Source organism: Podarcis tiliguerta (genome assembly GCF_965153285.1).
Source record: "Podarcis tiliguerta genome assembly, chromosome: 6".
In the NCBI taxonomy this organism is placed as follows: Eukaryota; Metazoa; Chordata; class Lepidosauria; order Squamata; family Lacertidae; genus Podarcis; species Podarcis tiliguerta.
In genome coordinates this window covers 91,537,140-91,562,818 of record NC_139539.1, presented here as the reverse complement: position 1 = coordinate 91,562,818, position 25,679 = coordinate 91,537,140, and the positions used below count along the sequence as shown (strand labels likewise).

The following is a 25,679-nucleotide window of genomic DNA, read 5'->3' as shown; positions in this document are numbered from 1 at the left end:
CGACTGCAGACTTTTTAAAGGGAAACAACAACTACCAGACTTTTAGAAGACATCTGAAGGCAGCCCTGTTTAGGGAAGCTTTTAATGTTTGATGTATCACAGTATTTTAATATTCTTTTGGAAGCCACCCAGAGTGCTGGGGAAACCCAGCCAGATGGGCGGGGTATAAATAATAAATTATATTATTATTATTATTATTATTATTATTATTATTATTATTATTAGCATAGTCTTTAGCTATGGCAAAAGTGGGTGCTGTCTGCTAGTAAGGGCTGTATCATTCCCATTTTAACCAGAACCAGTGTCTTCAGGGGTTCCTGCTCTCTAGCTAAGGACCCAAGCGGATCTGATGCTGTTTATGCAGTTAGTTCTTTTGAAAATAAATCTGTTGAGCCCCAATGTGGATTGGAATTGAGGCAGAGGACTGAGGAGCTTTAACACTAGGCTGCCAGTTTTGATCAGGGGGATCCCCACAGTGCTATGTGGATTAAATTTTTAGAAGCAGCAAAGTGCTGCCTTTTGCTACATGTCCATTTTTAGGTTTCTTGCATTCCTCACTGACGATTACTGCAGCGATTTGGAGGGCAAATGCAGTTTGTGTTGAAGAACCTAGAGAGTGTGTTGGCTTGCAATGATCATGCTGCTCCACTGAAAACGCTGGTTTACTTTGTGAGACAGCCTTGGGTGGGTGGTGTTTTTAGAGCTACAGAAGGAGGGACTGTGTCATTGTGAAAAACAATACCCCTATATTGCTGACTGCTCACTGTGTAGTCTATAATCTGGAGCTTTTCTCTCAGCCGCACTAAAGTGCATTTCTGACATGTTCTAAGAGTGCAAAGGAGTGTGTGGGGGGGCTATGTACTAGCGTAGGCACATAGGGGAAATGCAAGAATGCAAGTTTTTTGTGTTCTTGAGCTGATGTCCTTGGTATTGTCCTAAATTTGGTGCCCTAGTAAATTCTAGGTGCTGGAGGCTTTTCTCATGTCATCTAACTGCAGCAAAAATTAAAAAGAAACTTAATTCTGATTTATACTGCAGAAAACAGCTTAAGTGTGCTAATTTTAATCAGTACTTTGATATGACCCAAGTATATTGCCATTTAGCTAAGCCATGTGTTCCCGGTTTATTTGACTAAGGTGGGTGTGCCATTGATAATTTTTGTGGATTTGGGGGGAAGTGCCACCTGGATTGAATATTATGAACAGTAGTTTCAAGATGCCAAACATCAAGTACAGTATTTAATCTAGTTCAAAACTTAAAAATGCACTGAAACAGTATCCACTTTGGGAGAAAGATGAGGAAATATGAACATCTGAATTTGGATCAACACCCTGTGTAAGCTCTGAAGGAGTCTGATAAGTACCCTTCACAAACACACTGTTTTTAGAGGCTACTCACTTGCAGGTTCTAGATAGAGATGTGAGAGAGATTTCTGTTCCTAGAACATTACAAACTATATGTGCAGATTGTAGTATTGCTAAATCAGTGTTAACATGGTCGACTCATCCATTCCAAAAAGCTTTTTGCTTTTGTTTTTAAATTGTCTATGACGGCACTGTAATTGTCATTATAAGATGGCCGGGATCCACCCAAAGAATTTTCATAGCATTGTGTCCTCTTCTGCTGCTTGTTTAAAGAGAACCCCCCCCCTTCCCACAAACCTCCATCTTCAGAATATAATTTGAGAATTTTATCAAATAAATCCTGTTGTCTTTGGGAAATGCGTGTACTTTTTTCTAAGGGGGACGTGTGGGAAGATCAGTATACTAATTGTAATCAACCTCATGCTTTGGGACTGAATCTGTGAATGTAAACTGAATGGGCACAACATGGTTGCAAATCTCTTGCGAATGATCTACACAACTGATTGTAACCTTTGTACCTCTGCGACAAGACATCCTCTTAACCTGGAAGGTGCTGGATTGCAAGGCTGTAGTTTTCCTCTTTCTCAGAGTGAGCAATGGAAAAATTTTCTTGCACAGATGGTGGTGAGAAGAGGACAAGCTGTACCTGACACCGGAATGTTCTTACCAAGCCTCACTTGCATCTTTTGTAATAGGGAGAACATTGTGGGTCAGGGAAGGTTGTTGATGGTGGGATATAGAATTGTTAACCGATTCCAAAATGTATCGAACTGTCTGTTGTGACCTATTCTGTTACTTGCAAGGGATTATGTGATCTATAATGTAATACAGAAATTGAAATATATTTTGCTATCCATGACACTTGTCTGCCTTCATTCATTCCAGCCTTGATGTACTGCACCTAGACAACGAACTGGTTGAAAGTGTGGTACAGTGGTAACCCGGGTTACATACGCTTCAGGTTACAGGCGCTTCAGGTTACAGACTCCGCTGACCCAGAAATAGTACCTTGGGTTAAGAACTTTTGCTTCAGGATGAGAACAGAAATTGCGTGGCGACGGCGCGGCAGCAGTGGGAGGCCCCATTAGCTAAAGTGGTGTCAGGTTAAGAACAGTATCAGCTTAAGAATAAACCTCCGGAACGAATTAAGTACATAACCAGAGGTAGCACTGTATTCTCCATTCTATGTTTTTGTTTTATGGTGTATTTTGTATTCTCATTTTGTATTTTTCTGCTGTGAACCGCCCTGGGATTTTGGGATGAAGGGTCAGCTACAAATCTAAATCATCATCATCATGATCATCTATGCGCATCTGTGGTGTGCATTGAGAGGTGGAGTGTGTCTGTTCAGTGTGCTAGTCCAGCAGGGCTTCAGCCATTAACATTTCGTCTCCCCTTCAGTTTTCTCTTTCTCTGCTCCCCTCCCCAGACACTCCGCATTCTATGCCCACCGGGGTGCTGCCTTGAATAAAATATGGGGGCGGGGGCAGGTAAGCCCCATGCTTCAAAACTGATCACATGATGTGGTGCACCACATGATGTGGTGCACACACACTATTTGAATGCCCATCAACTGGGGGGTGGAGGGTGGCCACCTCAAATACTGGGGGTAGTGAAGGGACCTCTGCCCTTAGGCGTAGGCTCCCATGATGCCCGCCAAACAGGCTGAGTTTGCCCTACGATGATTCCCCTTTTCGAGGCAGAAGTGGTAGATGCTTTCATATGTAACCCATCTAAGGGGCCATTGGATTCCTAGCAGAACCTAGCATGAAGAGTAGGCCTTTATAAACCAGTCACCTATTATCCCTAAATGGGATAACAGACAAGCTAGTCTGTCTGGCAAGGTGTAGCCATAGCTGTCAATTTACAGATTTGGAAAAAAGGGACCAGCAGCCAAAATAAGGGATTTTAGTCAACCAGTTAAAAGGGACCAGATCATTTGGGAGAGCAGCACCGCTTTTTAGTCCTTCGTTTCCAGAGCTTGCTGCTCAAGACACCAGCCGATGAAACACTGCAATTCAATAACTACAAGCAGCAACCACTTTTCGCGCAAAACGAAGTCCAAGCTACGAAGATGCTGCTGCAGTTCTGTATCTTTTCTCTCGTGCTCCATCTGCAGCTCTCAATTCCATCAGGTGGGACGGGAGGAAGGGGGGGGGGAAATAGCGCCCGAAGTAAATCCGCAGATCAGACCATCTATGCTAGTCTACCACAACAAATCTATGGGAGAAACGCTTGCAGTCCTTCCCTTGTAGCCCTTGGAACACCTGCCCACGCCTCTGAGGAGCATCTCCTCCCCCATCGTTCTGCCCAGACGCTGAGGTCCAGCGTCGAGTGCCTTCTGACGGTTCTCTCATTGCGAGAATCAAAGCTACAGGGAACCAGGCAGAGGGCCTTCTCGGTAGTGGCACCCACCTTGTGGAACGCCCTCCCATCAGATGTCAAAGAGATAAACATCTACCTGACATTCAGAAGACATCTTAAGGCATCTTCAGGGAAGTTTTTAATGTGTGACACCTTAGTGTATTTTTGGTCTTTGTGGAAGCCACCCAGAGCGGCTGGGGAAACCCAGCTAGATGGGCGGGGTACAAATAATAAATTATTATTATTATTATTATTATTATTATTATTATTACTATTACTATTATTATTATTATTATTACTATTGCTATAGAGCGAGATGAGTGCCGCAACCCCAGAGTCCTCTGCGACTGGACCTAACGGTCAGGGGTACCTTTACCTTTACCTAATCCACCCGCACTTATGTTTCAGTCAAATACCGCCACCTAGTGGCACCTTGCAGAAAACTATAAGTATACTTGAGAGATAATGATATACAGTATGTGGCCAATGAGCAACCAGTGCAGATGTTTTAACAGGGGTGTCCTAGGCTGTTGGCTACCTAGCTGCTTCATTCTTTGCTCTTCTGCAGGCTTTGTTGCTCTAAATGTAGTGGTAGTAGGTTCAGTTTTTGCTCAAATAGTGGAAAAGAGTGCAACAGCAGTGCAAGGAGATTGGGGCAAGAATGCCCTAGTTCAGATGTTTTCATCTATGGCAACAGATGGCAAGCCAATATATCGGGGTTTCCCCCCACTTAACCCCCTTTGTTTCTGCCGCTCTGTGTGGAGGCCAAATGCTTTGGGAAGGCAAATTTGTAGTGGTAGTATGAGATCATTTGGCCTGGGGTGGAGGCAAGCTTTGCAAAGGAGCTACACTGCCCCCTTCTTGAGATATGTAGGGTTGCCATCTACTTGTTCTTTTCTTTCCCTTTTTTTCCCTGCAATGATTCCTCTTGCTACCAATCTATCATGCAATTGCAGAGCAATGTGGAAAGCTTCTTATGCTTAATTCCTACATGCCATGTTATAGTTAAAGGAATAGGAACCAAAACAAGGGGGTGGGGTTGTCAACCTGTGGGTCTACCGAAGACTCTGTGCTGGCAAGGTACAAAACAAGCCTGGAAAATTGTGTTTTGGTTTAAAGAGACACAATATGTGCAGGCATACACTGTATATGCAAAATGGCTTGTGCTTGGCCTGTCATGATGTTCACCAATCTGAATTTATTCTATGGTTTATTTCTGTAGACTGTGGCATCATTAAAGTTGGCATAACTTTCAGTATTGTTGTGGCTTTAAAAGTCAGCTCTCTTCTACTGAGTATTATGCAAGATTTTCCTCATCCTGATGCCGCCCATTTTTGGCTGAAGCAGGGTTCACTCTGCAGCTTGTTTCCTATGCGTGGGTTCTATACGTGGGACGTGGGTGGCACTGTGGGTTAAACCACAGAGCCTAGGACTTGCCGATCAGAAGGTCAGCGGTTCAAATCCCTGCGACGGGGTGAGCTCCCGTTGCTCGGTCCCAGCTCCTGCCAACCTAGCAGTTCGAAAGCATGTCAAAGTGCAAGTAGATAAATAGGTACCGCTCCGGAGGGAAGGTAAACGGCGTTTCCGTGCGCTGCTCTGGTTCGCCAGAAGCGTCTTAGTCATGCTGGCCACATGACCCGGAAGCTGTACGCCGGCTCCCTCGGCCAATAAAGCAAGATGAGCGTCCGCAACCCCAGAGTCGGTCACGACTGGACCTAACGGTCAGGGGTCCCTTTACCTTTATACTTCCTGAAGGAAGGCAATGTGGAGTTTCATGGTGTTTACAAAGTTGGCATAACTTGATATGTAATGTATTCCCCAATGAACTCTCTTGACCCTGGTGCTAGTCTTTATCTTAAATGTGACCTGGAAGGCATGCATGACATTCCTGACTTCTTAAGACCTAAAGCACAGGGCTTTTGTGTTACCAGTGAACTTTAATTATCACCTCCTGTAAAAAGAATGGCTTCCATGTATGCAATAGCATATTCCACGGAAGGCAGGATTCAGGAGACATACAAGATAACCAGTTAAGTCATTTCTCACATATAGTGTGTGTGGAGCCTGTATTTACTATTTAAAACACTTCATCCAGTAGATTCCAGGGTGGTTTACAATAAGCATATATCTTAATCGAAAATAGAAATAAAAGCAGCTTGCACAAGTTAGTGCCCTTGTGCCCATGTTACAGACTAGCAATGGGTCTGCTGTTTTCTACCATTAAAACTGCCCTCTTTGGCTGCCCCGTGTGACAAGGTGCGTGCCATATCCTGGTTCCAAAATGGGCTTGCCATATTCTAATTCCACAAAAAATCTCATGAGGTTGGCTGCCATTCTATGAACACTTCCCTTGGCACAAGCTGTATTAAACGCCGTGGGACAGTTTCCTGCGTCAGCTTGCCTTAAATCATTACCGTTATCTCCCAACTGTATAGTTTTCTGCAAGGTGCCTTTAGGTGGCACTGTTCGACCTCCCATCAAAGCTCCTAACCTCCCATCAAAGCTCCTAACCTCACATCACAGCTCCCAACCTCCCATCAGATCTAGCAATCATAGCCAATATCCAAGGATGCTGGGAGTTGTCCTTTGGCAACATCTGGAGGACGAAAGGTTCCTCCTGCGTGATTTAGTCCACCATTCTGTTTCCACAAGGGGCAGCGACGTATCTTGTTCCCATCTCCTCCTCCGGCTTCTCCTCCTCTTTCGCCTACATGCCCTGACGAAGGCAGAGGAGGAGCCCGGTCATATAGCGCTCCCCTCCGCTTGCGGAGCTGCAAAAGACGCAAGGGGGAGAGAGACACGGAGACTCAGGTGGGCGCTCCTGGGACGGTGGTGATGGGACTCGGACGGGGGCGAAGGGCGAGGGGCGGCGAAGGGCCGGGAGAGGGGGCGCAGGTACCCCTCCTGAATCTCCCCGGTCGCCCTCGAGAGGGAGCGATGGCGTGCGGGGAGAGGAGAAGGAGCGAAGGAAGCCTGCTGGTCGCCTCTTGCTCCTCTCCTTTCCGTGCGTAAAGGCTGAGCCCACCGGGTTCCAAGCTGGGAAGTGGGAGCCATAGTTTTCTAACTTGGATCAAACGGTAAACTATGGTTATTGGTGCTGTGTTTAACTATGGTTAAAAAGTGCTGTGTATTTATCCCTCTAAACTGAGATAACACCTTAAACACAGGGGCTGCAAGTGGTAACTTCCTTTGGCGGCATTAAAGGAACAAAGATCAGGCCAGAGAACATTTCCTGCAACTTTAACTTCCATTAATAATCAATCAAAACAAATCTTTTGAAAGATACAAGGTTAAGGCGGCTTTTTAACCATACATCCTGAGATGTTGTTAGACTACAAGTCCCATCATTCCTAGCTAGGAAGACCCGTGGTCAAAGATGATGGGAATTGTAGTTCAACAACATCTGGGGACCCAACCAAGATTGAGAGAGGCTGGTTCAGAGAGTGAAGGGAACAGTTTGTGGTTTTGAACAAACCCTATCCTCTAAAGCTTTCAAAACTTTCATCAGTCTGAAATGATGTATTTAGAAATATTTTCTGGCAGCCAGGAGGCCTAGGGACTTGTTTTGTAAAAGTTTTGTAAAAGTTTTGTAATCATCTTAGAATGATTATAATTATACATCATATAATAAAGAACGATAAGTGCATAGTCATAAAAAGCTGAAGTACTTCATACAAGTAAGTTTTCTCCTCTGCAGTGCGTTAGCCTGACACCATGGTGGGTGAAGAAAATATCTCCGTAAGGAATCGCCGATCAACTTATGAGACTGCAGAAGAGAAAGAAGACTTGTCAAAGAGGCATGAAGCAGACTGGTCTATCCCACAATCAAGCAATGGTGAGATTTCTTCATCAGTAACTGCATAGATCTTACCTGATTTAGCAGATGAAATGATAAGCAGTGAAATGATTTTAAATCAGCATGTGAACAAAAGATCTGAAGCAAATATGAATCCAATTGTTTCCAGTGTTCACCATGTTCAGTGGGTTTACTCTGAGTAAAACTTTGTTGACTACAACGCAGGGCATGTATCTTTGGTGGTGTAGTGCAACGTGGTACTCAGCCAGTTCTGAGTGTGTTTGCCTTGTGCTAATAACTTGACCTTAGCACTGTATTTGTTCCCTGACTAGTTTTGTTTTAGCTGTGTGCCAAATTTGTGAAGCCAGCGGAGGGGATTCTTCTAGAGAACTAGTATGACCTGACTAGGAAACGTATCTATACCTAAATTATCCGTGTTGTAGTTTTTGTTTCAACAGCTACCAGATATTTGCCTCAAGATGTGAATACTGGCATTCATTGCTAAGCTTGTTTACTCAGATTCAAGCTGGGTGTGAAACTGCCTTCTACTGAGTTGGACCAGCAGTTCATCTCACCCACTACTGCTTTCTCTGACAGGCAGTAGCTCTTCAGGCCCCCTTATTGTGATCAGATGGGATTCCATCTTTGTGTACACAAGTCTTTGTGTACGCAGAATGATGGCCACTCGCCCAACCAGCCTTTCCCTGCCCGCGGACCTTAGGTTGCCAATCCCTGGTGTAGATGCAATTATGAGATTTCGTCATCAGTAAATGCAGAAATCTTATCTGAATAAATATAAGAATTTATCAGTGGACTTATTTTGAATCTGCAAATGAACAAAAGTTCTGAAGTACAGTAAATACAAATTCTTCCTCAGTTCTTAAATAATGGATTGTTTCCAGTGTTCACCATGTCCAATGAGACTACTATGAGTAAAACTTTGTTCCATGTCTTTTGGCTTTCTGGACCTGTTGGCACATCTGTAAAGTGGATTAATTGTTGTGTTGCTACACACACCCTATGACAAAGCACATCTTGTAAACTATCTTTGTCTTCTACGACAAAGCACATCTTGTAAACTATTGTATAATTTGTCATAGGGAAAAATGCTGCTTTCAAGCCAGGTTTCGTTGTGTGGGTTGTGGGTGTGTAATATTGTGGGTGCCTGGGATGGCCTCTTCTGACTCGTGCACTTGTTGTTGTTGTTTAGTCGTTTAGTCGTGTCCGACTCTTCGTGACCCCATGGACCAGAGCACGCCAGGCACTCCTGTCTTCCACTGCCTCCCGCAGTTTAGTCAGACTCATGTTTGTAGCTTCAAGAACACTGTCTAACCATCTCATCCTCTGTCGTCCCCTTCGCCTTGTGCCCTCCATCTTTCCCAGCATCAGGGTCTTTTCCAGGGAGTCTTCTCTTCTCATGAGGTGGCCAAAGTATTGGAGCCTCAGCTTCAGGATCTGTCCTTCCAGTGAGCACTCAGGGCTGATTTCCTTAAGAATGGATGCGTTTGATCTTCTTGCAGTCCATGGGACTCTCAAGAGTCTCCTCCAGCACCATAATTCAAAAGCGTCAATTCTTCGGCGGTGCACTTAGGGTTGTCATATTGATGACCACTGGATTCTAACCATAGTTGAGAACTCAAATGATGAATTGAGTTATGATGAATTTGCATAGCTGGCAAATTGTGTTTTCAAGCTGTTCCTGTTTTCTTTCCTCACAGCACTCAACATTGTAAGCTCAGTCCTGTTTGAAAGCTCAGACCCTGTCTCCAGGGAACAGGACCTTTGGGAGCCTGAGCGATGGCCCTAATTGCGGTTTGCCAATCTCAAAAAAATGCCAAACCATCTTTATATTTCCTTAGCCATGGGTTGGCGTGATGTCTGAAGTGAGCCAAAAGAGGCTTTTTTCCTGGATTGATTGATCGATTATTTATTTATTTATTTGACTACTTATTCCTAAGTGGGCCTAACTTATTATTAAGCAGCCCTGTTCTTAATTTAGCACCTTTTTTGGTTCGGATAAAAGGTCTAATGAGTTAAAAAAACCCAAGCCTGATGTGAAGAATCTGCCTCGGTTCGCATCTCGTTTTATGTCATTTCTTGGGTTTTGGGTGGAAAGAAGCCTTCATGGAAACGGAATGTTCTGCCCCTGGAGTTTGATTGGGGATTGGGCTGGTGTACCACTAAAGATGATATGCAAGGGTATGTGTTCCTGGAAGGGCTTTGAAAATGCCTTTGTCCTTCTCTCAAATAGTGTTGGGTTTCAGCTGTGACTAATCTGTCTTGAGGAAAGCATGTGGGATCTTTGTCTTGTAGTCCGGGACTTGCAAGGCCGTGGTAATTTCCCAAGGTGGAGGTTACTCCAGGTGATTCCTTAGTGTTGCAGACACAAATGATATGTCAGAAGAATGAATGTGCAGGGGGAAATTGAAGCTGAGGGGGAAGAGGACATAGCTGGTTAATATTAAACACAGGCTCATTTCTTTGGAAAGCTACTTTTCTTTCTCGTTTCCCTCCCTGCCTTTCCCATCCGTTCAGTGGCTTGTCATTACTATTTACATACGTCACAATTTATCGTTATGTTATTTTTAGCCTGCTTTTCAGGCAGTGGGGGCTCCTAAAGTAGCTTTCATACACTCCTCAGTTAAAAATTAGCATCAGTGAAATATTGTTAAATTGACCACAAACAGCTAATCAAATATCAAGAGAAAGCATAGGTAACTCTTGTTATATACCGTATTTTTCGCTCTATAACATGCACCCGACCATAACACGCACATAGTTTTTAGAGGAGGAAAATCCGTAGGCATGCCACCCGTAGGCATTCCCTCCATAACACGCAGAGATATTGAGTGAGTGTTAAGGTGCAAAAAATACGGTAACTCATTAAAGCCAGAGTTTCCTTAATGCTTGGGCTACACTATAAACACTTTGGCAAAGAAGAGAGATATGCAATGTTCCTTCAGATAATGCTGCGTGTTGCAGGTAACTTGGTACTCAGCCAGCTCTGAGCGTGTTTGCCTTGTGCTAATAATCTGACCTTAGCACTGTATTTTCCCCCTTAACTGAAGAGTTTCTCTTTTAGCTGTGCTTCAGCTCTGTGAAACCACTGTAGGGTATTCTCACTAGTGCTCTAGTTTTACCTGACCAAGATACAAATCCATAGCTCACTCATCGGCATTGAACTTTTTATTGAAAGAGGTAGCAGACATTTGCCCCTGGGTGTGAATACTGGCATTCATTGCTAAACATGTTTACTCAAATTCAAGCTGGGTGTGAAACTGTCTTCTACAGTGGTACCTTGGATTAGTACTTAATTCGTTCCGGAGGTTCTTAACCTGAAGCACCACAGTAACTGCAGAAATCTTATCTTATTAACTATAAGATTTTATCAGTGGATTTATTTTGAATCTGCAAATGAACAAAAGTTCTGAAGTACAGTAAATACGAATTCTTCCTCAGTTCTTAAATAATGGATTGTTTCCAGTGTTCACCATGTTCAATGGGTCTACTATGAGTAAAACCTTGTTACAACCCAATACATGTATTTTGGCTTTCCAATCATAGAATCATAGAATCATAGAGTTGGAAGAGACCACAAGGGTCATCGAGTCCAACCCCCTGCCAAGCAGGAAACACCATCAGAGCACTCCTGACATATGGTTGTCAAGCCTCTGCTTAAAGACCTCCAAAGAAGGAGACTCCACCACACTCCTTGGCAACAAATTCCACTGTCGAACAGCTCTTACTGTCAGGAAGTTCTTCCTAATGTTGAGGTGGAATCTTCTTTCTTGTAGTTTGGATCCATTGCTCCGTGTCCGCTTCTCTGGAGCAGCAGAAAACAACCTTTCTCCCTCCTCTATGTGACATCCTTTTATATATTTGAACATGGCTATCATATCACCCCTTAACCTCCTCTTCTCCAGGCTAAACATGCCCAGCTCCCTTAGCCGATCCTCATAAGGCATTGTTTCCAGGCCTTTGACCATTTTGGTTGCCCTCCTCTGTACACGTTCTAGTTTGTCAGTGTCCTTCTTGAACTGTGGTGCCCAGAACTGGACACAGTACTCCAGGTGAGGTCTGACCAGAGCAGAATACAGTGGCACTATAACTTCCCTTGATCTAGATGCTATACTCCTATTGATGCAGCCCAGAATTGCATTGGCTTTTTTAGCTGCCGCGTCACACTGTTGGCTCATGTTAAGTTTGTGGTCAACCAAGACTCCTAGATCCTTTTCACATGTACTGCTCTCAAGCCAGGTGTCACCCATCTTGTATTTGTGCCTCTCATTTTTTTTGCCCAAGTGCAATACTTTACATTTCTCCCTGTTAAAATTCATCTTGTTTGTTTTGGCCCAGTTCTCTAATCTGTCAAGGTCGTTTTGAAGTGTGATCCTGTCTTCTGGGGTGTTAGCCACCCCTCCCAGTTTGGTGTCATCTGCAAATTTGATCAGGATGCCCTTGAGTCCATCATCCAAGTCGTTGATAAAGATGTTGAATAAGACCGGGCCCAAGACAGAACCCTGTGGCACCCCACTAGTCACTCTTCTCCAGGATGAAGAGGAACCATTGATGAGCACCCTTTGGGTCCAGTCAGTCAGCCAGTTACAAATCCACTGAGTGGTAGCATAGTCAAGACCGCATTTTACCAGCTTCTTTACAAGAATATCATGGGGCACCTTGTCAAATGCCTTGCTGAAATCAAGGTAGACTACATCCACTGCGTTCCCTTCATCTACCAGGCTTGTAATTCTGTCAAAAAATGAGATCAGGTTAGTCTGACATGACTTATTTTTCAGAAATCCATGCTGACTATTGGTGATCACAGCATTCCTTTCGAGGTGCTCACAGATTGTTTGCTTAATGATCTGCTCCAGAATCTTCCCTGGTATTGATGTTAGACTGACTGGGCGGTAATTATTTGGGTCCTCTCTTTTCCCCTTTTTGAAAATAGGGACAACATTTGCCCTCCTCCAGTCTGCTGGGACTTCGCCTGTTCTCCAGGAATTCTCAAAGATGACTGCCAGTGGTTCTGAGATCACATCTGCCAGTTCTTTTAATACTCTTGGATGCAGTTCATCTGGCCCTGGAGACTTGAATACATCTAAACTAGCCAAGTATTCTTGTACTATCTCCTTAGTTATTCTGGGCTGTGTTTCCTCTGCTGAATCATTTCCTCCAAATTCTTCAGGTCGGGCATTGTTTTCTTTATCGGAGAAGACTGAGGCAAAGAAGGCATTGAGGAGTTCAGCCCTTTCTGTGTCCCCTGTTTGCATTTCACCATCTTCTCCTCTGAGTGACCCCACTGTTTCTTTGTTCTTCCTTTTGCTACGAACATACCCATAGAAGCCTTTTTTGTTGCTTTTAACCTCTCTAGCAAGCCTGAGTTCATTCTGTGCTTTAGCTTTTCTGACTTTGTGTCTACACGTGCTGGCTATTTGTTTGAATTCCTCTTTGGTGGTTTCCCCCCTTTTCCATTTTTTGTACACATCCTTTTTTAATCTTAACTCAGTTAAAAGTTCTTTAGATAGCCACCCTGGCTTCTTTAGGCACCTTCCATGTTTCCGTCTCATTGGTATTGCCTGAAGTTGTGCTTTTACTATCTCCCTCTTAACAAACTCCCAGCCATCATGAACTCCCTTTCCTTTTAGTATTACTGTCCATGGGATCTCACCCAGCACTTCCCTAAGTTTTATGAAGTCGGCTTTCTTAAAGTCAAGAAATTGAGTCCTAGTATGCTTGGCTGCTCCTTTCCGTTGTATAGTAAACTTCAGAAGAGCATGATCACTTGCGCCTAATGATCCTTCCACTTCTACCCCATTAACCAGGTCATCGACATTGGTTAGGACCAGATCTAAAATGGCTGTTCCTCTTGTTGCTTCTCCCACTTTCTGGACAATGAAGTTGTCTGCAAGGCCAGTGAGGAATCTGTTTGACCTTATGCTCTTGGCTGAGTTTGACATCCAACAAATATCTGGGTAATTGAAGTCCCCCATTACTACTATCTCCCTTCCTTTTGCATGCTTGGCCATCTGTTCCAGGAAGGCATCATCTATGTCCTCCGTTTGGCTTGGGGATCTATAGTAAACTCCCACAATGAGGTCACTATTATTCTTCTCTCCCTTAATTTTGACCCAAATGCTCTCACTTTGGCTTTGAGGTTCTAAATCTTGGATCTCTTCACAGGTATACACATCCCTGACATATAACGCCACTCCTCCTCCTTTCTTGTCTGGTCTGTTTCTCTGAAATAGATTGTATCCCTCCATTTTTACATTCCAATCGTGGGACTTATCCCGCCAGGTTTCAGTGATGCCTATTATGTCATATTTAGTTTGCTGTACCAAGAGCTCAAGCTCATCTTGTTTATTTCCCATGCTTTGTGCATTAGTGTACAGACATTGGAGTCCATTAGTCATTCCCCCGTGTCTCTTATTTAAGGATTTTTTCCTCCCACCACTAGGTGTGCTTGCTGTTTGCTCCATTTGGTCTATGACATTTGGATGCTCATCTTCATCAATTAATAGACTCCTTCCTTCAGGAGCACTGTCTCCCTCCCCCACATTAGTCAGTTTAAAGCCCTCCTGATGAGGTTTCTTAGTTTTTTGGCAAAAACATTCCTCCCAACCGTTGTGAGGTGCAGCCCATCGCTTGCCAGAAGTCCATCCTCAAGAAACTGCAGTCCGTGATCTAAGAATCCAAACCGTTCCTGTTTACACCATTTGCGAAGCCAGCTGTTTACTTCCACTATTTTCCTCTCTCTCCCTGGGCCACGTCGTTCAACTGGGAGGACAGATGAGATGACGATTTGTGCATTTAATTGCTTCAATTTCCTGCCCAGAGCCTCGTAGTCTCTTTTGATCTTCTGGAGGCTATTGCTTGCAGTGTCATTGGTTCCCACATGAACCAAGAGGAAGGGGTATTTGTCAGTGGGTTTTATGATTCCTGGCAGTCGTTCAGTTACATCTTGGATCTTAGCCCCGGGGAGACAGCACACTTCCCGAGACATCTTGTCAGGCCCACAGATCACTGCTTCTGTTCCCCTCAGTAGGGAATCCCCTATCACCACTACACGCCTTCTCTTAGGTTTGGTCAGGGTTCTTCCGTGAGCGGTCCGTTCCAAGGTCGCCTGCACATTCCCTGAGGACTGACTTTGCTGCTCATCTTCATATACGTGATCGACTGTAATGAGGGAGAGATCCTCAAATGGAGTCTGCTCTTCGTCTTCCATGCTAGGGGAGAGGACCTCAAAGCGATTGTGTATTTCTAGACAATCAGAGCGAACCCTGGGCCTCCTACTTCTTTGAGTCACGTTTCTCCACATATCGGGCTCCTGTGTTGGTGAACTAGCCTCCTTCTCAGGGGAGTCCCCTGTCTCCTCCTTGGTGGAGACGGTGTGCTCTGTTGCTTCCAAGAAGAGATCCAGCTCTCTAATTCTTTGGAGCGTAGCTACACGTTCCTCCAGTTGCTGGATTTTGTCTTTTAGGAGGGCAATCAACATGCAATTGCTGCACGTAAAGCTGCCTGCAACCTTTGGCAAGATGGCAAACATTGCGCAGGAACCGCAGGCGACTGCAGCTGTTCCCTCCCCCTCCATCTTGAGAATGTGTCGTTGGGCTTGAGACTAGCTCCCCTAAATCTAAAAGATGGTTCAAACTGCTGACCTTTGACCAGGGAAAGCAGCTAATCAGCCACAAGAATCACACACACAAGAAACCCCTTTTGGCTCCTTCTTCAGCCGCTGCCCTGCAAACACTGATAAGCTCCTCCCACAGCTAATCACTTGCCTCAACAGAAACCCTGCCCCCTCTGACCTTTGACCAGGGAAAGCAGCTAATCAGCCACAAGAATCACACACACAAGAAACCCCTTTTGGCTCCTTCTTCAGCCGCTGCCCTGCAAACACTGATCTTTCTGGACCTGTTGGCACATCTGTAAAGTGGATTAATTGTTGTGTTGTTACACACACCCTACGACAAAGCACATCTTGTAAACTATTGTATCATTTGTGATAGGAAAAAATGCTGCTTTCAAGCCAGGTTTCGGTGTGTGGGTTGTGGGTGTGTAATATTGTGGGTTCCTGGGATGGCCTCTGCTGACTCGTGCACTTAGGGTTGTCATATCGATGACCACTGGATTCTAACCATAGCTGAGAACTCAAATGATGAATTGAGTTATGATGAATTTGCGTAGCTGGCAAATTGTGTTTTTAAGCTGCTCCCGTTTTCTATCCTCACAGCACTCAACATTGTAAGCTCAGTCCTGATTGAAAGCTCAGACCCTGTCTCCAGGCAGATGAGGGGGAAAGCTGGGAAATCATGGGAGAGACAGAACAACACCCAGCTGACAGGTTGTTATTAGAAAGCATCCCAGACCTTCCATCTCCCAGAACCCGGTGAGCCTTAAAAGTAGGAGAGCAAAGAGCTCAAAGACAGAGGGCACGAAGCAGCACCTGTAGGAGAGACGATGAGAATGGCGAATGAGGAAGTGGGAGAGACGATGGGTGGGGTGGAGATTCACTCGGGACAATGCCATTATCCAAGAGGCTGGGTTCTATAGCCTCTCTCTGTAAATACTGAATAAAAAGCGGACAGTAAGAAACATTTCCTTGTCTTTATACGTTCCTGGGCAAGCAGCTGGAAGTCGCTGGCAGCCGCTTGACACCTTCCTCAGAAAATTGATATCATTCCTCATAGACTTTTCTCTTAAGTACTCTTTTGTATCATTACTACTTCATTCACAAATTCCTTGACTTGATGTCCTAAACAAAATAGACTTGAAAGACTCCATGTTAGGTCTTGAAGGGCAGTGTAAAGGGGGGCGGGGAATACCCATCAATGCAAATTCCGAAATAATTGTTTATGGAATCCCATTTTGGGACATATTCAGTTTGTCATGCATAATGAATCTTCTTATCTCCATGTATCAAGCTGTCCCAGTTGTAAAGATGGTTGGGAGAGGACTTCTTGAGGTTCCACAGCCAGGAACAGTGCATTGTGTAGTAACAGCGGGACACATATAGTCCTTTCCTTTTGGTGCCAACTTAAAATGGTTTTCCCTGGCATTTACATGATGTAAATTCTGGAACTGCCCACATTTTTAAAGGTTTTTCATATCTCCTCTCAGTCTCCTCTTCTCCAGGCTAAACATACCCAGCTCCCTCAACCGTTCCTCATAAGGCTTGGTTTCCAGACCCTTAATCATCTTAGTTGCCCTCCTCTGTACGCTTGGATAAACTCAGGATTAAATTGATAAAAAGCAAGCAGTGCATTCCATCAGAATTTCTTGTTGGTTATGAAGTTTAAAAAACTTTAGCAATGTTATTAACTCAGGTCACATGGCCACTCTTTTCTTTTTTTTTTTTCTTGAGTAAAAAAAAGCCTTTGTGCCTTTGATGTGAATAAACCCGTTTAAGTGTTCACACCAGCAGCAACCACCCTCCTGCTGCTGCTGCACCGCTGCCATGCGATTTCTGTTCTCATCCTGGGGCAAAGTTCTTAACCCCAGGTACTACTTCTGTAACCCGAAGTGTTTGTAACCTGAGGTACCACTGTATTCCATGCCTACAGCAAGGAGAAATTGCACTTGCATCATCGTTCCAGGTGAGTGTCCCTGCTGCAGCCCTCTTGAGCTTGCAGATAAAGAGGGATATGTTGAAATGATCTTTCATAGGCGTATGGTGCTTGGAGTGTCTTGTATGCACAGTGGAACATAAATAAGCAGCCTCTTTCCTCCTGCCTCTTGGAACTATGCCCATCAGAAACTGTTGAAGAGGGAGGCATCATGTGCGCGCATTTCTGACCCTTCTTCCCTGTTACAAGTGTGTTAACAGTGGCTACCCACCCTGTTTGCACATGTCTGCAGAGCTTGTTGCAACAATTAATTAATATTTGTTGCAGTAATTAAGACCCACCTTTGGCAATGTATGTGATGTAGCAATAAATGATGTTCAAAGATGTTTGTCACAGTGCCAATGGTACAGTAAGTTTTGTGGAGGACTTGGAACTAATTGCTGAGGCCACTGCATTTCTGACTGTTGTGAAAGACAACCTTCAATACGCAGAGAAGAGTGTGAAGTTGATACCCCACTTTATCACTACCCTAAAGAGTCTCAAAGCGGCTAACACTCTCCTTTCCCTTCCTCCCCCACAACAAAGACTCTGTGAGGTGAGTGGGGCTGAGAGACTTCAGAGAAGTGTGACTAGCCCAAGGTCACCCAGCAGCTGCATGTGGAGGAGCGGGGAATTGAAATTATAGAATATTTTTTATTAAGAATTTCAGCATAACAATTTATCAAAGACATATCATCCTAATTCCCCCCCTAATTTCCCCTCCCCAGGATAAACCCACCCTCCCACCCCCGCTCCTCTCTGTGGTTTTTCAGCACATGTTATTCTTTGCATATTATAAAATTGTAAAGATCCTTAACTTATCTGTATATATGTTACCAATAATAAATTATATTATTATAATCAACCTGCCAAGGAGTCCAGTTCATTTTGTTGTTTCTTTAAGTACTTTGCAAAAGGTTCCCATTCTTCTTTAAAGTCACAGTTGTCCTTATCATGCAGTTTGTGCGGCAATTCCGCCAGTTCCACATAGTCTATCAATTTCCCTTGCCACAGTTCTTTTGTCAGGATTTCTTCATTCTTCCATCCTTGTCACATACATCAATATGTTCTTCAATTTCCTTGACAGGTCTTTTCCCTAACAAAAATACTTCAGGCTTTTTTTACAAATGTTAATTGGAACATTTTCTTCAATTCATTGTATATCATTTCCCAAATTTTTAAAATTTCGCTACAATCCCACCACATAAGATGAAAAGTCCCTTCTTTTTTCTTACATTTCCAACATATATTTGAGCCAGTTTTGTACATTCTTGTACAAAATTTGTTTTTGTTTTCAGAAAAACTTATTTCTATGCATTGTATACTCGCTTTGTCACAGCTGAATGTCTTGTGTGCACTGTCTCTGCCGTCTTGCTCTCACTTGGCTGGTGAACTGGTGCCTGGGCTGTACCACTTGAGGGTGCAGGGGGCAAGTGGTGCATGGACGGTTGAATCATACAGATGTCCGGCAGATGTCCAGACTAGAATCCTTCTCCCTAGCACCTCCTTTTTTTAGTATTTGGGTAAAGGGACCCCAGCCCATTAGGTCCAATCGTGGCCGACTCTGGGGTTGCGGCGCTCATCTCACTTTATTGACCGAGGGAGCGGGCATACAGCTTTCGGGTCATGTGGCCAGCATGACTAAGCCGCTTCTGGTGAACCAGAGCAGCGCATGGAAACGCCGTTTACCTTCCCGCCGGAGCGGTCCCTATTTATCTACTTGCACTTTGAGGTGCTTTCGAACTGCTAGGTTGGCAGGAGCAGGGACCGAGCAACGGTAGCTCACCCCGTCACGGGGATTCGAACCGCCGACCTTCTGATTGGCAAGTCCTAGGCTCTGTGGTTTAACCCACAGTGCCACCCGCGTCCCTATAAATAAAGAACCCATTCCTTTATCGCATCTGTCTTTTGCATGTTCTCCTTCCTGTTTTTGATGTATATTTCACATCACATCACGGCGTGTACCTTCGCACCAGAGCGGTACCTATTTATCTACTTGCACTTTGACTGCTTTCGAACTGCTAGGTTGGCAGGGAGTATTTGGGTAGATAAGTTTAAATGATCTGCCCCGATTAACTATGGTTTTAATGCACTCTAGGAAGCGAAGCCTTGGAAATTGGAATAAGGTTGTTTTTCCTTTTGGTCAGTAGCGGACAACTAATACAGGTACATCTGGGCAGGGGAATAAGTGAAAGTTTTGAGGGCTAGTAACTTTTGTGGACTTATTTGCAGCACTGATATTAAAATACTTTAAATTTCCAGTTTGCATACTTTTCCTGTTTTGCCTTTCATACTTGCGGACAACTTATATTGATTTATTTATTGTATTTATCATTGAAAATACAGCAATGATTTGTTTTTTTCCTCTTAGGTCATGTTGACCTTGACCATTCGGTCACTCGAAAGATGCAGCTTTTGGTGGAGGCTGAGGTAAACTTATCTGAATTGTAGTTACTATGAGTTGACAAAGAGGAATCCCTAGACAGCAAAAGAAACCTCCCATTTGTGACAGATCTATGCATAGAATGGGCCTGTTAGAAATCCTAAATCCTGTAAATTGGGAGTCACTGAAACTGGGACTGCTGAAAGATTTCCTCAAATGCAAAAATTATAAACAATGCTCACTTTCCTGTGAGCTCTTATAAACTGGAGACTAATAGAATGTGTTTTGCATACGGTTGGTATTTGACTAGTATAACAAAAACAAAACAAAAAGGTCGTGCAGAACAAGTCAGTTTTCTGGTCAGATTTCTGTCAGATATGTTGAGTGAGTTTATTTGTAAGCAAGATGGGAGGCAGCTAGGCTAACTATGGTTTTCTTAGAAAGGCCCTGCAGTTGGCGACTTTGCTTCCTCATTCTTGGGGAGCTGCTGATAGGTGGCTTAAACCAGGAATGGGGAACCAGATGTTGCTGGACTAGGAAGTCCTATCAGCGCTGACCATTGTCCCCACTGGCCGTGACTTTGACTGGGGTCCAAGAATATGTCGTCAGTTGTCAGGAAATGAGACACGTTCATGATTTGTTGTTAGCATGGTGTTAGGAAGTCAGCCTTGCATTTGAAGGTAAGGAGTAATATCCCATTTTATCAGGCAAATTCCAGGCAATACTTAACAATTACAGTGGTACCTCAGGTTAAGTACTTAATTCGTTCCGGAGGTCTGTTCTTAACCTGAAACTGTTCTTAACCTGAAGCACCATTTTAGCTAATGCGGCCTCCTGCTGCCGCCGCACGCCAGAGCCCGATTTCTGTTCTTATCCTGAAGCAAAGTTCTTAACCTGAAGCACTATTTCTGGGTTAGCGGAGTGTGTAACCTGAAGTGTATGTAACCCGAGGTACCACTGTATACTTAAGGTGTTCTCTTTTCTATTCCTTCCTTCCTCCAAATTTTATCAGCAAATGAAGCCAGCTTTCATGCAGCGAATCGACAGCCACTTTACAGAATTCGTGAATGGCTTGATTGCAAAGTCCGTGCAGCTTGAGTCTTCGCCCCCTGCCTTCCCAGCCGTGTGCTCAGAGAAAGACGGTGGCTTCAAAAACAAGTATGTTGGTTCTTGGCTGCGCCTGAAGCAGAGTTCATATGTTGATTTGTTGCTGAATATTTGTTCTTTTCACAGGGAATTAAGAGCACCTCCAGAACACGGAAAAGTTTTTGTTGCTAGAAAGTCTGTCTTGGAGTGAGTATATTAATTAGATTTTATATTTTACTAGAGCCCTTGCTAAAGTTAAAGTTGCCTTGATCCATTGGGTGGCTTATCTGCACATCTCGCATCTCCCTCCCAGTAGATCCCATTCATTTTTATACTGTGTAGACTGAAAGTAGGTATTCCTGACCTTTATAAGTGTTCTAGCCAATTGGCTATTGCACATCCCAAATTCTAACTTGGATGTGGCTGGATTCTGGATTCACAGAGGCTGTTCTGTTCTGTAGAAACTGGTCAACAGAATAGAATAGGATCCCCAAACTCGGCTCTCCAACTGTTTGGGGACTGCAACTCCCATCATCCCTAGCTAACAGGACCAGTGGTCAGGGATGATGGGAATTGTAGTCCCAAAAATCTGGAGGGCCGAGTTTGGGGATGGCTGGAATAGAATGTCTATTGCTGGGTAATCCAAACTCCTCATGGGTGGTCTGGTTCTCCAATAAAGTTTGTCCCTAACTTCTTTTATATACTGCCTAGGAGAACCCATAACGGAATGGTACCTTGGCCCATGTAGGTTCAGACTTGGATATGATACAGTCCTGTGTTCTCCAGGGCTCCTTTGGAGGCCAGGTGGGATTATCAATTTAATAATAAATGAATAATAAGCACTCTAAGCCTGTGAGACCCAAATATTTACATAGCATGGAGTGGGGATTACAAAAGGCTTCAGTTGGTGCAAAATGGGAGAATGTCCAAGTGAAATGTGGTCTACAGCAGCTCTGTGGAGTTTCTGGCCTGTTCCGGCATCCTAATTTGACCCGCAAGGCCACCTTCCTCAAACCGTGTACACCTGTGGGACAGGTAAAGATGCAGTTCCCTGCTGAAAGCAGGTTTGCTGACACCACCAATCAGCTGATTGGCAGTGCCAACGAAGTCCTGTGCCTTTGCTTACGTGGTTTGATTTCAAACCACGCAGGCACAGGAAACTGGGTTTGCTGGCACAGTTGACCATTGGTGCCTGCAAAGCCTTGTTCCAGTTTTGATTTCAAACTGCATGGGCAAAGGACTTGCCCTGATGTCATTATTATAGCAATAAGGGTTGCTCAGGCTAGCATGAAAATTAGGAATCAGGGGTCTGGCTTAAGCTGAGGCATGTCACTAAGGGAAGAAGATTTCCCTCTCTAGCTTAAAAGGCTAGTGCTGTAAGTTAGCTTCTTAGTGATGAGGAGATTGTTCTTTTAGATCATGCTTCGAAGTATTTGTGGGGTGTTGATTCTACTACAATAGGTAGAAAGCTGTGGTTTGAACTGCAAATTTCTGAACATTGGCCATAAAATAGGCCCTGGTGAGATGTAATTAAGGTTGTTTGATTTAATTGACCTGGGACTGCATCTGTTTTAATGCCGAGTGCTAGAATTGCCCATGAGTGCAGGATATCTTCTGCTGAGATTAAAACTCAGATGGGGGATTCTCTTGGGACTACAACTCGATGATCAACTTCTAGTAGGCGGAAATTTCCGGGATGTAGGTCGCATGTTGGGACTATGTAGGAGTCAAACAGCAGATTTTCATAGTCTGTATTGTCGTAGCTTCAGTATCACTGGTGGCCAATGGCTTTAATAGTTAAAAGAGTTTTGTTAATTTCATCTATTAAATAAAGGATTTCGAGGGAGGGGAGTGCAATTAGGATTAAAATGATTGCGGGGAGGATAATTCAGATTTTTTCCACTTCTTGGGCATCTATAGTATTAGTGTGAGTTTTGTTGATAATATAAGACTAATAATATATAGTACCAAGGCACTGATTAAAACAACAATTATTAATGCATGGTCATGGAAGTGAAGAAGTTCTTATATCATGGGGGAGGCTGCATTTTGGAAGCCTAGTTGTGCTGGCTGTGCCACATAGGCTTAATTGACCTATAATTTAGTGCTGACAGAGCTTGGACTTGTTGATCAGAAGGTCAGTGGTTCGAATCCCCGCGACGGGGTGAGCTCTCGTTGCTCGGTCCCTGCTCCTGCCAACCTAGCAGTTCGAAAGCACATCAAAGTGCAAGTAGATAAATAGGTACCACTCTGGCGGAAAAGTAAACTGTGGTTCCGTGTGCTGCTCTGGTTCACCAGAAGCGGCTTAGTCCTGCTGGCCACATGACCCGGAAGCTCCCTCGGCCAGTAAAGCAAGATGAGCGCCGCAACCCCAGAGTCGGCCACGACTGGACCCAATGGTCAGGGGTCCCTTATCTTTACCTTTACCATATAGAGAGCTTGCGCAAAGTCCATTGCACTGTAACTACAGGCTAGAAATCAGATCGGTAGGAGCACTTGAGATGAGGTCTGAAGGGAAAGAGAAATAAAAAATACCACCTATCCCTGTGGAGCCTTACCTTTTTCCTCGAGGTACCTTCTTTCGGCCGTTGCTTTTTCTCCGGTCCTTGCAGTGTCTCCACTCAGGAACGGGTGGCAATTCCTCCCACGAACTTGGCAGGATGTGCACTGGAACCGCGGGCACCGATCCGAGCTGTTCACCGCAGGGACGCCTTGGATCCATGTCCCTTATCCTCGGGGAATGTTGTTTCCCCCGGCCAATGCACCAAAAAATGTAGCCTTATGAGGCTTTGCCCTCGGGTGGGAAAAATATTGCGCCCGGGAAAGGGAGATGGGAGTCAACAGACACTCAAGGAATAGTTTCGGAGAAAAACCTTTATTTCTACCATGACTTAGGGATGAGTAGGCGATGAGAGCCTTCAGGTCTGCTTGTCGTAGGCAAATTGAGCTAGTTATTACAATACCTCATAGGGTTAAATGATCAGGAATATGAGGGTAGGTGGGTAGGGGTTTAATATGGATGAAATACAAATCAGGCCGTATCCTCCTAATTTTAATAAAATTGTGGCTAATACTATTGAACCAGTGATTGGGGCCTCTACGTGGGCTTTTGGAAGTCAAAGATGTAAACCATATACGGATAATTTGACTAAAAGGCAGAGCGATCGCGTTGGGGTGCCATCGTTGCTGCGCCCCCACAAACGGTGTGCCATGACCCCAGGACATGCACCACGCCCCTGTGGGCAGCGCGTCATGCCCCTGGGATGCGTGCCACGCCCCCCCAGGACACACGCCAGCTAGGCCCCCACCTGCTCTCCGTCCCCCGGTGCATGAATCTCCGCCACTGCCTGCTTGTTGGAAACAGTTCGGGAATCTCTTTCTCTTGTACAGCGGCACCTCTTTCCATACTACCCCCTCTAAAAAGTGGTGAAGGTCTTATATTTCTTGACAGATGAATTTTGCAGAACATATGCAGAGAAATTGCACTGAAAAAGAGTGATCGCATGTTACATTTGAAGGAGAAAAAGCAAATGGCCCAGGGAAGCCATGGCCATATCCTCCGAATCTTCTGACCATATTCCTGTTGCTTTCAGCTCTTAAGTTTAATCACTGGAAGTCCTGGAGTTTGTCCCCACCCCCCGAAATGTTCTAATGTATTTCTTATAATTATTTTCCTCAGCGAGCTATTTGAAGTGAAAGACATCCGGACCATTCATCATGTGTTCATTGCTTTCTTCATCATGATCATTCTCTGCACCCTCATAGTAGACTCCATTGATGAAGGAAGGTAGGAAAATATTGAAGGGATCAGCTGGAGGTTTGTTTGTTTTTGTTTTGTTTTAGTGTTGGACTTGAGTCATTTCATACCTGAACCAATGAAAATGTATCTGCATGCAAAGTCTTGGAAGATGTGGAGCGCTCCCAGTACTAACTGAAGGGCTGCAGGCTATGCCACAATAACAACAATTTCCCCACATGCGTGTGCTTATCCAAGGGGTCCTGGATCTCTGTAGGAGTTGTATCTGTCTGTATCTCTGTGTTTGCTTTCTTGCTTTAGAGTGTTCTGTGCAGTATAAAACCTTAAGGGTGTATACTTACGTTCAGTATTTGTTTCATAAGATTTATACACTGCCTGATTCTAAAAGGAACCTCAAAGCGGTTTACGAAAGATAAAACAAGAAAACCATGAAAAAAATCACAACCATACTCTAAAACATACAAAACTTAAAATACTAAAAAAGATTAAAAGTACCTCAACTTTTATTATAGAATTACTTAGCTGTTACTGATTTAACCTGATGGAATATATATTTTAACCCAAGTATATGATTTTAACTTTCTGTGTTGTTTGAATCTCTTTTGAAGGTTGGTGCTGAAGTTTGATCTCCTGGTCTACGCTTTTGGCAAATCCTCTGTCGTTGCTTCCACTTGGCTTTACATGTTCCTGTCCACCCTGACTGTGCCCTATGGGCTCTTCCTGCTGTGGGCCCAGGGCTACCATGGTTCCTCCCACAAGACAATCCGCTCCGCTTTCTTTGGGGGTCTCTTCACGATCTTCCAGATATTTGCACTTGGAGTGGTTCCAGCTTACATTGTCATTGCCTACCGTTTACCACCAGCCTCTGCTAGCATAGTGATCTTTGAGCAGGTGAGTTTCATGTGGAGAGCTAGTTTCTTGTGGATGTAGCTCAAGGTCATTTCACAAAGCTTGAATTAGCAAAATGCTGCTTTATGCCAGGATCTGAGTCCTTAGCTAACCTGTAATTTTGTGTACACATTCTACTTTTGCTTCTGCCTGACTTGGGGTAATATTAACGGTGGCAAGTTTTCATTTTTTCCAAGAGATTGAGCCTGAGGGTGTTAGAAATGGTCAGATGCAAAAAGAAACGCATCACAATTCTTAAGGTCTAGTAGGTACTTCTGTTTTCAGATACACTGATGGTTTAAACCACTAATAACATGCTGCAAACACCCTCTTTTTGAGCACGGTGAAGGAGAGAGCAATGCCAGTACAACTGGAAGCATTCTTGGAGGATACTGATTCTCTCGACCTCTTGCATTCTGGGTGCAGACCTGGC

At 44.2% G+C, this 25,679-nt stretch overlaps 1 protein-coding gene across 1 annotated transcript in view; it reads left to right on the top strand.

Annotated features, from left to right (window-relative positions):
* Nucleotides 1–6,385: 6,385 nt before the first annotated feature.
* LOC310680087 (sterol O-acyltransferase 1-like) overlaps nt 6,386–25,679 on the top strand; it is a 30,017-nt gene continuing 10,723 nt past the window's right edge. The window contains exons 1-7 of the mRNA XM_083446347.1: nt 6,386–6,539; nt 7,426–7,563; nt 19,504–19,562; nt 20,528–20,673; nt 20,749–20,808; nt 24,281–24,388; nt 24,967–25,249. Of these exons, the coding sequence (XP_083302473.1) occupies nt 7,443–7,563; nt 19,504–19,562; nt 20,528–20,673; nt 20,749–20,808; nt 24,281–24,388; nt 24,967–25,249 (777 nt within the window). The 5' untranslated portion in view covers nt 6,386–6,539; nt 7,426–7,442. The remainder of the gene's footprint in view (nt 6,540–7,425; nt 7,564–19,503; nt 19,563–20,527; nt 20,674–20,748; nt 20,809–24,280; nt 24,389–24,966; nt 25,250–25,679) is intronic.